At 41.4% G+C, this 15492-nt stretch overlaps 2 protein-coding genes across 2 annotated transcripts; both read right to left on the reverse strand.

Annotated features, from left to right (window-relative positions):
- Window positions 1-216: 216 nt before the first annotated feature.
- Window positions 217-4475, reverse strand: LOC105444406. Its single transcript, XM_011678624.2, has 2 exons — window positions 2218-4475; window positions 217-317 (listed from the first exon to the last, which is right to left on the reverse strand). Exon 1 carries the CDS (start codon window positions 3720-3722, stop codon window positions 2256-2258), a length of 1467 nt encoding a protein of 488 aa, XP_011676926.2. The 5' UTR covers window positions 3723-4475; the 3' UTR covers window positions 217-317; window positions 2218-2255.
- A 4744-nt stretch (window positions 4476-9219) lies between these two features.
- LOC115920311 (G patch domain-containing protein 1-like) lies at window positions 9220-15140 on the reverse strand. The gene is made up of 3 exons (XM_030975864.1): window positions 15060-15140; window positions 9955-10086; window positions 9220-9507 (listed from the first exon to the last, which is right to left on the reverse strand). Exons 1-3 carry the CDS (start codon window positions 15121-15123, stop codon window positions 9407-9409), a joined length of 297 nt encoding a protein of 98 aa, XP_030831724.1. The 5' UTR covers window positions 15124-15140; the 3' UTR covers window positions 9220-9406.
- Between the last annotated feature and the right edge of the window lie 352 nt (window positions 15141-15492).

Here is a 15492-nt window from a genome sequence, read left to right on the forward strand (position 1 = left end):
TTCATGTACTTGCTTATGATAGGATGTGAACCAATCGTATAGTTGCTATCATCCAAACTCATGACTGATGCCAGGGCACTCCTTGCTGTATTGATAGCACTATAGCTAGCATTATGTCTGTAAAAAAGGTCACTGAAAAACTCTAAAATATCCTTAGCTTTAGCCTGCATCCATGGAAGTTTGTGCTGTTCGCAGAAAATTTTCCACTTGGAGATGTAAATGTTGTATTGTTTCTTTGTTGATTCTCTCCATGATGCACCAATAATGTCTGTAGTTCTCTCTGTTAATCCATGTAGGTCACAGTGTGCACGCCAAGCCTGCAACAAAGGAGATCAAGATTAGTGAGAGGGTGAGGACTGCCAGACACTGGCTGAGTGAGAAGTGAAATGTTCCATGGCAAAAGCATGGGCTCTTCAAGCAACATTTCTTCAAGAATGGGGAACCAGGCTTGTGTAGGCCAGTTTGGTACCACCAATAAGCCTCGTGCATTGTCTACTTTAATCTTCTGTAGGCACCTTGGAATTATGTTGAAAGGTGGGAAGGCATAAAAATTGAGAGTACCCCAGTCTACTGTGAATGCATCCACTGCCCAAGCATTAGGGTCTGGCATCCACGAAATATACTTTGGTAGCTGAGCGTTGGGTCTAGTTGCAAACAAATCTACCTCTGGCAGACCATATCTACCCACTATTGACTTGAACATAGCCCTATCGAGCATCCATTCAATGTTGTCATTAAATTTCCTAGACATGCGGTCTGCTTCGACGTTTAGAGTACCTGGGAGATGAGCAGCCGTTAACCAAATATTTCTATCCTTACACCACTCCCAAATTTGACTGGCAATTTCATTGCAGGAGTGTGATCTAATACCTCCCATATTATTGAGGTACGCAGTTGCTGTCATATTATCAAGCCTAATCAGAACATGTGTATTTCTCATGTTAGAACAGTAAGCTTTCAACCCGAGGCCTGCTGCAAGGGTCTCAAGATAATTTATTTCATTATTGGGAGCCCTAGCTAATTCTTGGCTGTTCCATCTGCCCCCTGTTTGTGATTTTAGATCTGTAGCACCCCAGCCTTTTCCACTGGCATCGGTGCGCAATTCCATCATGAATTTCCCATGATGCATAGGGCACTTAATTGAAGTAACATTTGAAACCCACCAGTTTATTTCATCTTTAGATTTAGGTGAAAGTACCATGGGCCTGTCAAAGTGCCCTTTATTGCACCTTAATGCTGCTATTTTCTTTTTCTCTAGTGCCCTGTAATGCAGTGGCCCATACTGAGAAGCTGGAAATGTTGCTACTATTTTCCCAATTATCTTCGCAACTTCCCTTATGGAGGGGGCTTTCTTCTCTAGCAACCCAATGCATGCCTCTCTTACGTCTTTGCCTTTGTTAACAGGCAGTGTAATTTCCATTCTAATTGTATTAAGTCTGAATCCAAGAAATTCAATTTCTTGAGTCGGTTCAAGCACCGACTTTATTGGATGAATTATGAATCCCAGTCTACTCAGTAACATTGTAGTAGCTGTCAGGATTCTAGTGTTCTAGACTTGGTTTTACCAATAATTATAGTGTCATCCAAATATCCAACAACTTTGTGTTTGGATTGTCTAAGACAGGCAAACACAGGTTTGAGAAGCTTAGTAAATAGCCTGGGGGCAGAGCTAAGCCCATTTGGCAGGGTTTTAAATTGCCATAATTGTCCCTGCCACACAAAGCGAAGGTACTTTCTAGATTCTGTATGAATGGGTACCGTGTAGTATGCATCGCGAAGGTCAACTGAAGCCATGAAGTCTCCCTCAGACAAGAGGGAGACAGCAGTGAAAATGTTGTCCATTTTGAAATGGTAAAAAGTAATGTATTTATTAAGTTTGGACAAATCCAGAATTAGTCTAACTCCTCCATTCTTTTTTGGTCTTGTGAAAATGTGTGAAATGAATTCACCATTGACGTGTGAGCAACGCTCAATGACGTTTTTATTTTCTAGAGTATTCAACTCCTCATGGATCTTAGCCATCTCCATAGCATTTCGCTTGTAAGTGTGGAGGGGCTTGTCTTGTATGGGGGGGAATTTGTCTGGATCAAATTCCAGTTTGTAGCCTTGAATAGCTTGAAGTAAGAATGGATCTGAAGTAATTTTGCACCAATTTTCATAAAATGGCTTCAGTCGACCTCCGACCATATCAGACACGGCTTCATTACAAACACTAACCTCTTGAGTGCTTGAGCCTGAAGGGGAATTTCCCTCGACTACTTCTTGCGATGGTACGATTGTTTGCCCCTGTTGGCTGCTGTTGGGGTGTAGGTGTGTGATGCCTGTTGTTTTGAATTCCCTTTCTTGAAGTTGGAATTCTGGCGCTGCCCTAAAAAAGGGCGCTCTGAGTTCCCATACATACGGGATGACGAATTGCCTTGATCTTGATTGGGGAACCAGCCAGCTCGTTTCATGGTGTGCTTGGCATAGTCTGTAACCTTGCGATAAGGATGATATGAGCGTTGATGCCTGTCTTGAGGCTGGTTTCTCGTGTTCATAACACCTGCCGTGGCTTTTTGCTGTTCTTGCAGTTCTTTAACCTGGCGCCCCAGATCCTCGCCAAACAAGTGTTTGGTAACTGGGTAAGTTGGCCGGCACAGATGATGAAAAAGAGGGTTGAGATCCGGTTTGATCAAATTCTTCCTCATGGAATTTAGGCCGTAATTGGCATTACATAGCAGCGCCAATGCATCATGCTGCTCCTGGGTCATCGTAGCCGGGTTCAGAGATCGTGCAAAAGCACACAAGCCTTTGGTTAATGACTTCTGGATGTACTGAATTTTCAGATCTTTATTTCTAGTTGCTGAACGCAAGTTTTCCCAAATAATTGTGTTCACTCTTGGAGTGTCAAGCAATTCACAGTTTTCGGGGGAAAGATATTTCTCAGCCGCCTCATCCAGAGATTTTTCTTCCAGTTTGTTGCTCATCAAATAAGTCATAGATTGAGCTATGTCGTCATGTAAGGGGGCACCAATCCCCGAGGGCATGGCAAATTTTGCGGCGATCATGGGAATTGAATCTTGTCCCTTGCCGGCAGTAGTAGGCACACTACCAACAGCTCTGCCCATGCTTCCGACATCGTCGGTATCATAAAGAAGTTCGCTACCTGGCGATTCACTTCCATCATAAAAATCATCGGCCAAAAGGCCTTCCCCCGAGGTCAATCTTCCTACCGAGAGGGGCTCCGTGTTTTTATCAACCGGAGAGGAGAATGTCTGTGGGGCCAGAGCCAGCTGTGCCGGGGCAGGGATTCTCTCCATTAACACAGAAAGCATGTCTTCCAGCTTATCAATGCGTGAATCCACAGACTTCGATTTTGAGTCCGAGCGCGGCTTAGCCTTGCTCGTGTTGTCAACCTCGCGGTTTGGCTTAGCCTTACCAACATATTTATTTTCAGAGGATTTGACTTTCGTCTTAGACGATTTAGTATTTTCTTGCACGCTCGGCTTTGCCTTGCTACTAATTTTGCATTTGGGAGTACCCACAGCGATGCCCGAGCTCGGCTTTGCTTTACTCGTCGGGGGAGAAGCACCGGGTAAGGTAGGCATTATGGGCCCGGCTGCCTGCGGGTTAGTACCCGTTGCCGTGATTGCAGGTTCCGATGGTGACTTGCTCGTGCCCGGCAGGCACCGAGCAGAAGATGGGATTTCAAAATTGTTTTTAGAGTCCCAAGATTTGTCCATTTTAGAACAAAACCCGTTTCAAAAGTGTCAGAAACTTTTCTACGAGTGGATTTCGGCAAAAAACTCTGCCAGAAACGAAGGATTGCAAAAATATAAACAGATTTTTGCAGCTCAAAGATTTCGTATATCATACGATGTAAGCGGGACGAACGTATTGATTGTAGCGTTGCGGGCGGGCTCTCATGTATTCTCGTTACCGAGAAATATGAAATAAAATACTGACCACCTTATGATAACTTGAAAATGGCTCAATCAAATGCATTGAAATTTGGCACATATATGTATAGGCATATGGAAAGAGCACAATAAGGTTTTCAACCTTGACCTTGACTGATAACATCATCTAGGCTCCATTTTGTGAAAACAACTCATGATCATATCTTCATAACGAAAAGTAATTTCTCTTTCATATTTATCGTGATCAAGGTCAATATCAGTCCGGTCAATTTCAGGTTAAAAAAAATGTGCGCAAACGCCATTATTAGCAATAGCATTTTATAAACATGTCTAGTTTTTGATGAATCGCATTTTTGTATAAACCGGCTGTAAACTCCTGTGCGTGAAGTTATGTCTCGTTGTTTTAAAGACTTTTTTGATGCAGCGCGCAAGCACGATCAGACATCAAATTTTTAGATCGCGATATCTCTGAAATACCTCAACAATAAATTTTCTACTTGAGCTAATTTGTAGTACAAAACTGTGCCGTCCATATGAAATAAATGAATTTGTGTAGAATATGAAAAATAATATAGTATTAATGACTGCTTTGAGAGAAATAGTTGTTTTTATACGCTCAAGGGAAGGTTAGAATTGTGCTATTGCCCCGAGGCGTGCATGACCAATTGTAACCTTCCCGAGAGCGTATAAAACAACTATTTCTCGAATATTAAAGCAGTCATTAATACTTTTATATGCCAAAAAAATAAAAATAAAAATAAAAATAAAAAATAAAAAACTTTTGTCGAAGATGGGATTCGAACTCTTGCGTACAAAAGGTGGGTTAGTAAAGTCAGCGCCTTAGACCGCTCGGCCAGCGCGCTCTGTCACCACATATAGTAGTGTTCTCTAATATATACATTAAAATGGATTGAAAACGGCTTCGAGTGGTGGATGCTTCGCCGCTGCTCCATTAAACGGGCCCTTCTTTTACTTTTGCAATGCATATTGGCACGAACTTAGATCAAGATCTATCGGCAGATGTTGTTTTTTTGTTTTTGGAAGTTTATTTTCGTCTTCATGTCAACAATGCAAGATAAAATTGTCGGTAAGGTCGATCGAGATTCAATTGTATTGAAATTACCGACCAAGGCTTCGCACACGTACGGTATCCTCGATCGCTCAGACCATTTTTTATCATGTAAACCCATGGGGTAACCATGGAGACTGACCTATTTTCCCAATAACCATGGTTATTGGGATTTTGAACTGTTTTAAACCATGGTTACCGGGAATTTTCGGGAACAGTTAAAGTTTATGAATGCAAATTCGACCAATCAGATTGCTGGATTACTTAAGTGAGGTATATAATATCCAATATCACATTTTGTAATATGTTCTAAAATGTTTGCGAACTGTGGTCACCCCTTCATACTATTTCACTACTCATGCTTGCATCATAATCACTGACGAACCATGTCTGTTTTTCCTACCCTTAGAAGACTTGTGATGAGTATGTTTGTGCCCATCTCCATGTCTTCAAGTCCAGCTCGCTAAATATCTCACTGCCATTCATGTTGTACACAATCATGTCGACAGTGGGTATTGGGTGCCTTTCCCAAACATTAGCCATGTTGGCTTGTCTAATATCCACACACAATCGAATGTCACCATTTTGTTTTGGTTCTACAATGACAGGGCTAACCCATGGGGTTGGTTATCTTTGAGTGACCGGTTTTACCATACTCGTTTTCTCCAATAGACTGTAGTGTTGTGAAAACAGTTCAGCGAACGATTTTCAAAATTTGTAATTCCAATCATTAATATCTTAATAATCAGACAGGCGATTGGCTTGTAAAAGCCATGGAGTTCCTGACTGACCTAAAGGTTTATAATTATCACTAGCAGGACCCGCGGAAATCCGCGGGATTCTAGAGGGGGGCGGGGGTGTAAATAGATATATAGAGACTGCCTAAATTAAAACCACCAAGAACTTTATTTGCCATTCAGGCCATTAAAAAAATAAACATGTTTAGCGTCCCCGCCAGCTTCCTTTTTGGGGGCCGCCTCCTATTTTTTTTTTTTTGAAATTTTTTTGAAATTTTTTTGATTTTTTTTTTTTTTTTTTTTTTTTTTTAAAGAAAAAAAAAGCGTCCCCGCCTGCTTCCTTTTTGGGGGCCGCCTCCTATTTTTTTTTTTTTTTTTTTTTTTTTTAATATTTTTTTATATTTTTTTGTAATTGTTTAATATTTTTTTTTTTTTGAAAGAAAAGGGGGCCGCCTCCTATTTTTATTTATTTATTTATTTATTTTTTTTTTTTTGAAAGAAAAGGGGGCCGCCTCCTATTTTTATTTATTTTTTCTAATTTTTTATTTTTTATTTTTTTTTTTTTTTGAAAGAAAAAAAACATGAAAAGCACTGCTAAAATGTATTTCTGATTTTAAAAAAGAAAAAAAAAAAATTGTTGGCCGCCATCTTGAAAAATAGCCAGAATGTCAGGGAAAATGTACGGAGCGGCAATTTTGAAAGAAAAAAAAAAAAAAAGGGCCTCCTCCTTCCCATTTTTCATAAAAACAGATGCTAAACATGTTTTTTTTTTAATTTGGCCTTATATAAAAAAAAAAATACGATCCAACTGTACCTGTAGTTATTCTTTAAGCCACTGGAACTGCGTAGAGTTCCGTAGTGTGTCGTACTGACTACGCAGAAATTAGGCTGCGTATTAATGGGAAAATAGTCCCTGCGTAGGTTATGCGTAGGCTGGCGTACAGGTTTGCTTATGGTTGCTTACTGTGTAGAAAGCTTTTACTGCTTTGACGATCTGGCATAGGGTAGCGTACTGTTGCGTAGTCATGTAGCGTAGTGTTGCGTAAAAAGGCGTACTTTCTGCGTCAAGTTTCTACGCCGAAAGTACACGAAAAAAATTAAACATGTTGAATTGTTTTCGTTCATCTTGCGTAACTCTTTCCGTCCCTCAGCATATAGTAACGTAGGCCAGCGTAGTTGGTACGCAACACTACGCAACTCTACGTATTGACCCCACGCCAATTAGTGACCCGCAAGTGTCACAAATAAAGTAATAAAAATATGCTCATCTGACCCTAATTAAACGCCTAAACCCCCCGAGCTTTCAGGGGTTTATGGCCCCTTGAAACCCGTGGACCCCACGCCTATATTGTATATACACTCAACTCGCCGCAATCTCATCTCTCCCCCCCCCCCAACTTTTAAGAACGTAACCCCCGAGCTTTCGGGGGTTTATGGCCCCTTGAAACCCGTGGACCCCACGCCTATATTGTATATACACTCAACTCGCCGCGATCTCATCTCTCCCCCCCCCCCCCCCAACTTTGAAGAACGTAACCCCCGAGCTTTCGGGGGTTTATGGCCCCTTGAAACCCGTGGACCCCACGCCTATATTATATATACATTCAACTCAGGACCCGCGGAAATCCGCGGGATTCTAGAGGGGGGGGGGGGGCGCAGGCAAAAAATTAAGTTTTTTCATTTCGGGGCCTCCATTTCAAATTCTTGGGAAATTTTTGGGGGCTACTTTTTCAACTTTCGGGGCTCTTTTTTCTGGGGCTACTTTTTCATTAATTCATAAAAGGATAGGCCTACACTTTGTTGAGATTTGTTTAGTAGGTCTAGGCTAAGGTTTCAGGCTTCCTACTTCATAATTGCCTATTTAAAAAAAAAAACATTTTTCTAGTTCAATAACTAAGTTTTCATGCATTGATTTGATGCAAGAACTGTAACATATTTAATAGACCCTAGATTGTGATTATTTCTGACCATGAATTTCGATAATCATTTTTCAAAGTAAAATTTTCACAAGAAAATCAGACAGTCGTTTAAAAACGTAGACATTAGTAATACTTTTACTAATTCGAAGCTCAGGTTTCGTAAATCTATTCACGAAACTATATTGAAATCGCGGCAATAATCATGCAAACCAACAGATAACAATTTCAAAGTGTCAAATCTCTTCGACTCGAATTCAACTCACACACTGCTGCATAACTGCAACTCAGCTCATCTCACACACACTACACAGTGGCAATGCACTGTATTGTATGCGTGTCAGTTACGGTGATTTTGTCTGATTTTCTTTACTTTGAAGAAATGATTATCAAAATTACGTAAACATGGCGAGAACATCACAAATAGGCTTTAATTTTATACCTCTATTTATGGAAACTTTATAATATTGCAGCAATCGTGAATTCGTGATGGAAATTGATTGCAGTTTTGCGATGTTTAGTGGTTCATGGTCTAGATTCAGCTTCTACCAAAACAAAATCGACCGCCAAAAACTCGAGCCCTACGCTCCGTCTCGATCTCGCAACTGCGAAAATGTACGTGTTTTGACGTACTTGCGTGCGACATGGTAAGCCAGGTAAGGTATGGAATATGGTTCGAGTTTTTTTACGACCGATTTTTGTGTATACAATTTTATACGGATAGTCATCGGTCGTGTGTCAATGTTGAATATCCATGAGGTATCTCTGTCGTCACGCATATCCTGCATTATGCATATCGCGTCTGTTTTCGCCCTGGACGCCGACACGGAGGAGGACCTCGGGCGGAGTATAGCCAATTCCACAGAGTAGACTCTCCCGCGGACGATGGCACCGGGCACGGGTACCCCGAGGGGAGGGTTCAGGAGGAGATAGCCGCACCAACTTCGGTCGGCGATCTCATTAAAAAACAATAGAATACAAAGGCTCGCGGAGACGTCGCGCCCCCCGCGGAGCCTTAGCGTATTATTATTATAGATTGCAGCATGAGCTAAATCAAGGATTATTTCTAAAGGATCTAAGACAAAGTTACCGGGTCCCTTTAACTGAAGACTAAAGTGTTTTAAGGTGGATGAACATTTCTGGTGAGCAATACTGCAATTTCTTATATATTTCATCATCTTTATCGGAGTGTCAGTTTCCAAACAACAAAACAGGGACCATATGGCGATGTGTGGGATGTGGTGTGACCAACCATATTAAGTCAGGTTTACCTATTACCCCAACTGGTTTAGACCAGTATCTCCCTATACATTAGTACACACTCTGGCTCTATGACATTCTCTCCTACTGAATTTTAAGTCATACCCTGAGCTACACATGAAAAAAAGGGGAGGGGAGGGGATAAAGTAGTTGTATTGTGACAATAGACTGGTTTAGTAACAAATTCAAATTTATTGATGTTTCTTTCCTGGGGACCTATTTATTTATTTATTTTATTTATTTATTAGTCTTTTTTTAGTAGGGTTGCTCCATCAGTAGTTCAATACTGTTTTCCGTGGAGGCCCTAGGGACAAGGTATTCCATTAAACTGTTATTAATGTTATTAATGAATGAACTAGAATACTTGGAATCAAGTCTGCATCGATTACTTGTTGCTATGCCGGACAAGCCCCCAGCAAGCTTTCGAGTTGTCAAGCTCAACCTTTCTTTTGAAAAATTGAAAATGTTATTAAACCGGTTTATTACATCTTTTCAATTTTCAAATACTGTGGCATCGTTCAAGGGTTAGGGTATGCTTACATCTTCATCCTTGTAATCCTCTGGTTTGTGATAATGTTGATCAGCCTTCTTCCCTCTTGATGATACAAAGGTTGAAGGGGTAAAACCTGTAAAAGAGAAATCAAAGGATGTACTTTACTTGGCTACAACTGTAACTGTCTTTAGAGAGTACATCTGAATGCATTCAATGATTTGTGTACTCTATTCAGTGACTCAAAATAGAGGGAGGGACCACAAATCAAACATTTCTCTATACTTTTTCTTCCTGAAAGGACCAAACCTGATGGAGAAAATATGGATAAACATACAAGGAAGGCCCCACGTTCATAAAGAAGAGAATGATTTGTTTCTAAGAAAAGTGTATTTGAACGATTTGTTTTGTACTCATTTTAAAATGATGTAACCTTGTAAATCATGAAAAAAGTCAGAGTGTGATTTACAAATATCTAAAGTGCAAGCAATACCAACACATTTATTTTCAAAGGGTGCTTAAACCCCTCTGAGATGTTTATAAAACATCATTTGTTTGTGTTCATATACTCATTCAACTTTACCCTCTTTAGATCCGACCGTGTTGAAGAAGCCAGCTGAAAACCCTCCAGTAAAGGCTCCATGGAAACGTTGACGACCTTGTCGATCATGAACAACCTGGTCCTGTACTGATATAGGTTTTGGAAGAGGCTCATCTGTCAAATCATAAGAGAAATATTTGACATTAATATACTAAACTAGTCGCTATTATCGTATCAAATTGGCAATGCATATTTTAAACTGTTACTGTCAATTGTTTCACGGCAAACCGCTGCACAATATACTGATGGTGGGTTGCGGGCGAGCGTGTGAAGTTATCTACCATCTTTATTTGGACATTTGATGAATATTTACTTCATTTCGAGTAGTAAATTTTGGGTATGTTTTAGTATGAAGGGGTGACCAAAGTTTGCGGATATTTTTCTTTTCTTGCACATTACAAAATATTCAGATCAACATTATATCATGTTCCAAACGTCATAAGAATCGGAAGGCTTACCACTACCGACGTCTGTCAAAAAGTGTGACCTCAGTTCATGCATATTTACTGCCCTCTTGTGATGGGCTTTATATATGTAAACATTCCAAAAAGGGACATAGTTGTCGAGGGTGCTCAAATATTTTGTTGTCTCAGTCCCACACAGGCATCGCGTATCGTTCTCCTGTTATAGATCTAAGCGCTTTTAAGTGTTAGTACGCGAACTACGAGCTACGAGTTCGTAATGACATGCACAGTTTTTCCGTTATAATCATTTTGCCTTCGGCGTAGACTAGAAAGAATGAGATTTAGATGACGTCATGCGCAGCGAGAGTTTAAACCACCGCTGCAAGATTTTTATCATGGATTTCGATTTTGACCCATAATTTCCTAAAAATGGACCATTAAACGGAATATGTCAATCAAGTTGGTAAGTGGAACCGAAGTAGTTAAGCATAGAGGTCTATACCTAATTTACAATATAAAATGCAGCGGATATGCATTCTGTGAAAGGAGTAATTCGAGGATAAGTTTTGCAAGTTTGGTGTACTGATTAGTCCACATAACCTACACATTTCGCGGGATAGTCTGTTTCGGTCTCTAAAGAGAGAGCCGACCGTACCCCAATAAGAGGCTAACGAACGAAAGAGACGAAAAATTCGGTCTACACACAACCATGACCACCTTACTATCTCCAAGCCCGAGTTACGGGTCAAATTGTGGATAGACTTCTGAACTAGCGCCGAGTTTGGTACAGTGGTGCTTGAAATGTTGAGAATCAATAGCAGAGCTTTTAATACACAGTCAGGATAGTATATGCAGCTATGTGTGGCCATGAGCAACGTCAAGAGCGAGCGAGGCCCGACCACGCAGCCAGCCTTAGCCGATCCCCGCCCCTGGGCAGCGCTGTATGCGCCTACTCGTGTCGAACTCGGAAGTCGTAGCCTACAGTACTAAGGGCTTTCATCGAAAGGGTGCGGTGCGGTGCGGCGCGGTGTGGTATGCTCAACGCACCCATTCGATAAAAGAGGGGGGGCTTTTCTCGAAAGGGTGCGTTGAGAGCGGAGTACCGTTTTAACACACCCTTTCGATAAAAGCGGGGGGGGGCTTTTCTCGAAAGGGTGCGTCGACTAGTCTTTCGCATCAGTCGTTTAAAATGAGGATCTGGGACAGAAGGTAATAGTTGCCAATTTAAGTATATCGAAAATGTATTAAATAAAATAAAATGGTCTTGATTACAGAGCGGTCTCTTTCGTTATTACTATGTTGATGGGGGAGACAGAGAGAAGGAAAAAAGGGAAAGAGAAAGGGAAGATAAAAGGAAAGAAAGAAGAATAAGAAGAAAAGAGGGAAACGGGGGGGGGGCGAAGGGCTCTTGCCTCCTCCTCACCCCCCCCCCCCCCCGCCAAAAAAAATAAATAGAGAGAGAGAGAAGGGAAAGTGAAAGGGAAAGAAAATATAAAAGGAAAGAAAGAAGAAGAAGGAAAGAGGGAACCAGGGAAAGGCGAAAGGCTCTTACCCCCCCCCCCCCCCCCCGCCAAAAAATAAATAAGAGAGAGAGAAGGGAAAGGGAAAGAAAGAAGAGGAATAAGAAGGAAAGTGGGAAACGGGGGAAGGGCAAAGGGCTCTTGCCTCCTTTCCCCCCCCCCCCCCACCCCCGCCAAAATAATAAGAGAGAGAAGGGAAAGGGAAAGAGAAGATAAAAGGAAAGAAAGAAGAGGAAGTAGAAGGAAACGGGGGCGAAGGGCTCTTGCCTCCCCCCCCCCCCGCCAAAAAAATAAATAAGAGAGAGAGAGAGAGAGAGAGAGAGAAGGGAAAGGGAAAGGGAAAAGAATATAAAAGGAAAGAAGAAGAAAAGAGGGAAACGGGGGCGAAGGGCTCTTGCCTCCTCTAATAAATAAATAAATAAATAAGAGAGAGAGAGAGAGAGAAGGAAAGGGAAAGAGAAGATAAAAGAGAGAAAGAAGAGGAAGAAGAAGAAAGAGGGAATTGGGGGCAAAGGGCTCTTGCCTCCTTTTTTTCTTTCTTTTCCTTTCTTTCCTATTCTCCCTCTTTTTCGTTTTTCTCTTTCTTTCTTTTTCATTTTCCTTTCCCTCTCTTTTTTCCCCTCCCCCCTTTCTCTTTTTTCCCGATGGCAGCGCAATTTTACCGACAATATCCTGACAGGTGGGGGGGGGGGGGGGGGGTGTCGCACCCCCACACCCCCCTTTGGAGACGCCCCTACCTACGCCACTGTTGGCGACCACAAGGCTATCAATACAAATTAAGACATATTAATGAAGATTCTTTTTTAATGTTGCAGAGAGATAAGTATTTTCTCTATGAACTTGTTTAATGGAAGGATAATAAATAATATTAAAACATGAATACTATAGCGGTATAATGATGAGAGAGATGATTTAAGTCATACTTTTTTTCAATGTGATTGGAGTAGACTTGAGGGTGGGGGGGGGGGTCCCTCCTAAGATCTCGGCCGTTTCACCGCCGATCGCCGCGAAAATGTGCATGGATGTCAAGTGAAGTGTATAAAAAACTATGGTAATTTCAATTTTTTGAAAAATTCACTCATTTGCATATTTATGGTAATTTATGCAAACAAGGTCAGAGAATTCACATTTTTACCCATAAATCATATATAATTCATATTCAAGCGTTCTTTTTCACTATTATATTCGTTAAAATAATAATACGACAACAAAGTTGGAAGAGCCAGTTTATCCCTTTGTTATCTCTTGTTTTGATTATTTGTATTTATGTATTATATTGTTTTTGTTGTTTTATTTCATTTCTAACCACAATTCAACTATTTTGACCCCAAAACAAACACATTAACTTGAAAACAAGACCAAATAACCAATGTTTTCCTCTTTTTTTAAAGAATAAATGGTATTTCCGTTATGTTTGGTACATAAATCACAAAAATGAGCGATTTTAGGGCTGACATGCAAAAACAAAAGGTCACGTGACTCCGCAACTATACGTCCAATTTTCAACAAAAAATGTTTCAAAAGATGCGTAAGACTTGAAAGAAAAAAGTCATGAAAGAAAAACTTTATATAAGTAGTCGGAGTAGTCGGAGTAGTCGCGAAATTACTAGAGAGCACTAATCTTTTTTTTGGGCCCTCGAAAATTTGAAAAATCGTACCCCCCCCCCCTTGAACGCCAGGGAGGGGGGGCCTATCTCCCCAAAACGGTAAAATTAACGTGTTTTTTTACACGTTTTTTTCACAGGGCGGAGCCCTCAGAAGCTCAGGGGTATTAAACATCAAAATTAATGTCGGATGAGCATAATTTTATACCTTATTATTTGTGACAGTGGCAGGACACAATTTGGTGTTGGGTCTAGGGGGCGGAGCCCCCAGAAGCTCAGGAGTTTTGTCCATTAAATTATTATTATTTTATACCTTATTTGTGACACAGGGGTCACGAATTGGCGTGGGGTCAAGGGGGTGGAGCCCCCGGAAGCTCAGGGGTTTTGGGCAATAAATAACGGCCAGATGAGCATATTTTTATATCTATTTGTGACACTGGCAGGACACAAATTCTTCTTCCTCTTCTTTCTTTCCTTTTATCTTCTCTTTCCCTTTCCTTCTCTCTCTCTCTGATTTATTTTTTGGCGGGGGGGGGGGAGGCAAGAGTCCTCCGCCCTTCCCCCGTTTCCCTCTTTTCTTCTTCTTCCTCTTCTTTCTTTCCTTTTATATTTTCTTTCCCTCTCCCTTCTCTCTCTCTCTCTCTTATTTATTTTTGGCAGGGGGGGGAGGGGGAGGGCAAGAGCCCTTCGCCCCCGTTTCCATCTTTTCTTTCCTTTTTCCTCTTCTTTCTTTCCTTTTATAGTCTCTTTCCCTTTCGCTTTCAATCTCTCTCTCTCTCTCTCTCTCTCTTTCTCTTATTTATTTTTTGGCGGGGGAGGGCAAGAGCCCTTCGCCCCCGTTTCCCTCTTTTCTTCTTATTCTTTTTCCTCTTCTTTCTTTCCTTTTATATTTTCTTTCCCTTTCCCCTTTCCCTTCTCTCTCTCTCTTTTATTATTTTTTTTGGCGGGGGGGGGGGGGGGGGGGGGGGGGGTGAGGAGGCAGAGCCCTTCGCCCCCCCCCCCCCCCCCCGGCCGTTTCCCTCTTTTCTTCTCTATTCTTCTTTCTTTCCTTTTATCTTCTCTTTCCCTTTCCCTTTTTTCCTTCTCTCTGTCTCCCCCATCAACATAGTAATAACGAAAGAGACCGCTCTGTAATCAAGACCATTTTATTTTATTTAATACATTTTCGATACACTTAAATTGGCAACTATTACCTTCTGTCCCAGATCCTCATTTTAAACGACTGATGCGAAAGACTAGTCGACGCACCCTTTCGAGAAAAGCCCCCCCCCCCCTCTGCTTTTATCGAAAGGGTGTGTTAATACGGTACTCCGCTCTCAACGCACCCTTTCGAGAAAAGCCCCCCCCCCCCCCCCCCTCTTTTATCGAATGGGTGCGTTGAGCACACCACACCGCGCCGCACCGCACCGCACACCCTTTCGATGAAAGCCAGTACTAAGTTACTAGAGTACAAAGATCATACATTCATGTAGATCATAATAACCCCCACGCCATAGGTCAACAATCGACCATAGCTCTTGATTCATATATTGCACGAGTGTAGGCTAAAATTAACTCACCTTCCTCAATTATTTCAAGAGGGGTCCCAAAGGACACAAAATCTGAGTCGGAGTCGGAGTCCATCGTTGATATTCGCGTGGTTATTAGGGTCGGTTGTTGTTATTTTCAGTTTACGGTGTTTTTAAAGGGAAAAATAGAATTTAAATAAGGCGTAAAGGGACTCTGCTCTGAGTCTGTATGTCCCTGGTCTGAGTCTTTATTTTCACTCTCAATAAAAGCAACATCAACTACCTAAAATTTGCAAACAGCATAGCTTTATCAATAAAAAACAAAACAGCAATTAGAAAAAGAAAAAAATTATAAGAATGAGGGTTCAACAAAAAAGAACAGATAGCCTTATACGTTGGCCCCAAAATTAACAATACATAAACCAGGGGGCGTACGCAGGATTTTTCCAAGGGGGGGGTGGGGGGGGGGGGGGGGGGGGGGGGG

The sequence above is a fragment of the Strongylocentrotus purpuratus genome, unplaced genomic scaffold (genome assembly GCF_000002235.5).
Source record: "Strongylocentrotus purpuratus isolate Spur 01 unplaced genomic scaffold, Spur_5.0 spur5_scaffold_8, whole genome shotgun sequence".
Lineage (NCBI taxonomy): Eukaryota > Metazoa > Echinodermata > Echinoidea > Camarodonta > Strongylocentrotidae > Strongylocentrotus > Strongylocentrotus purpuratus.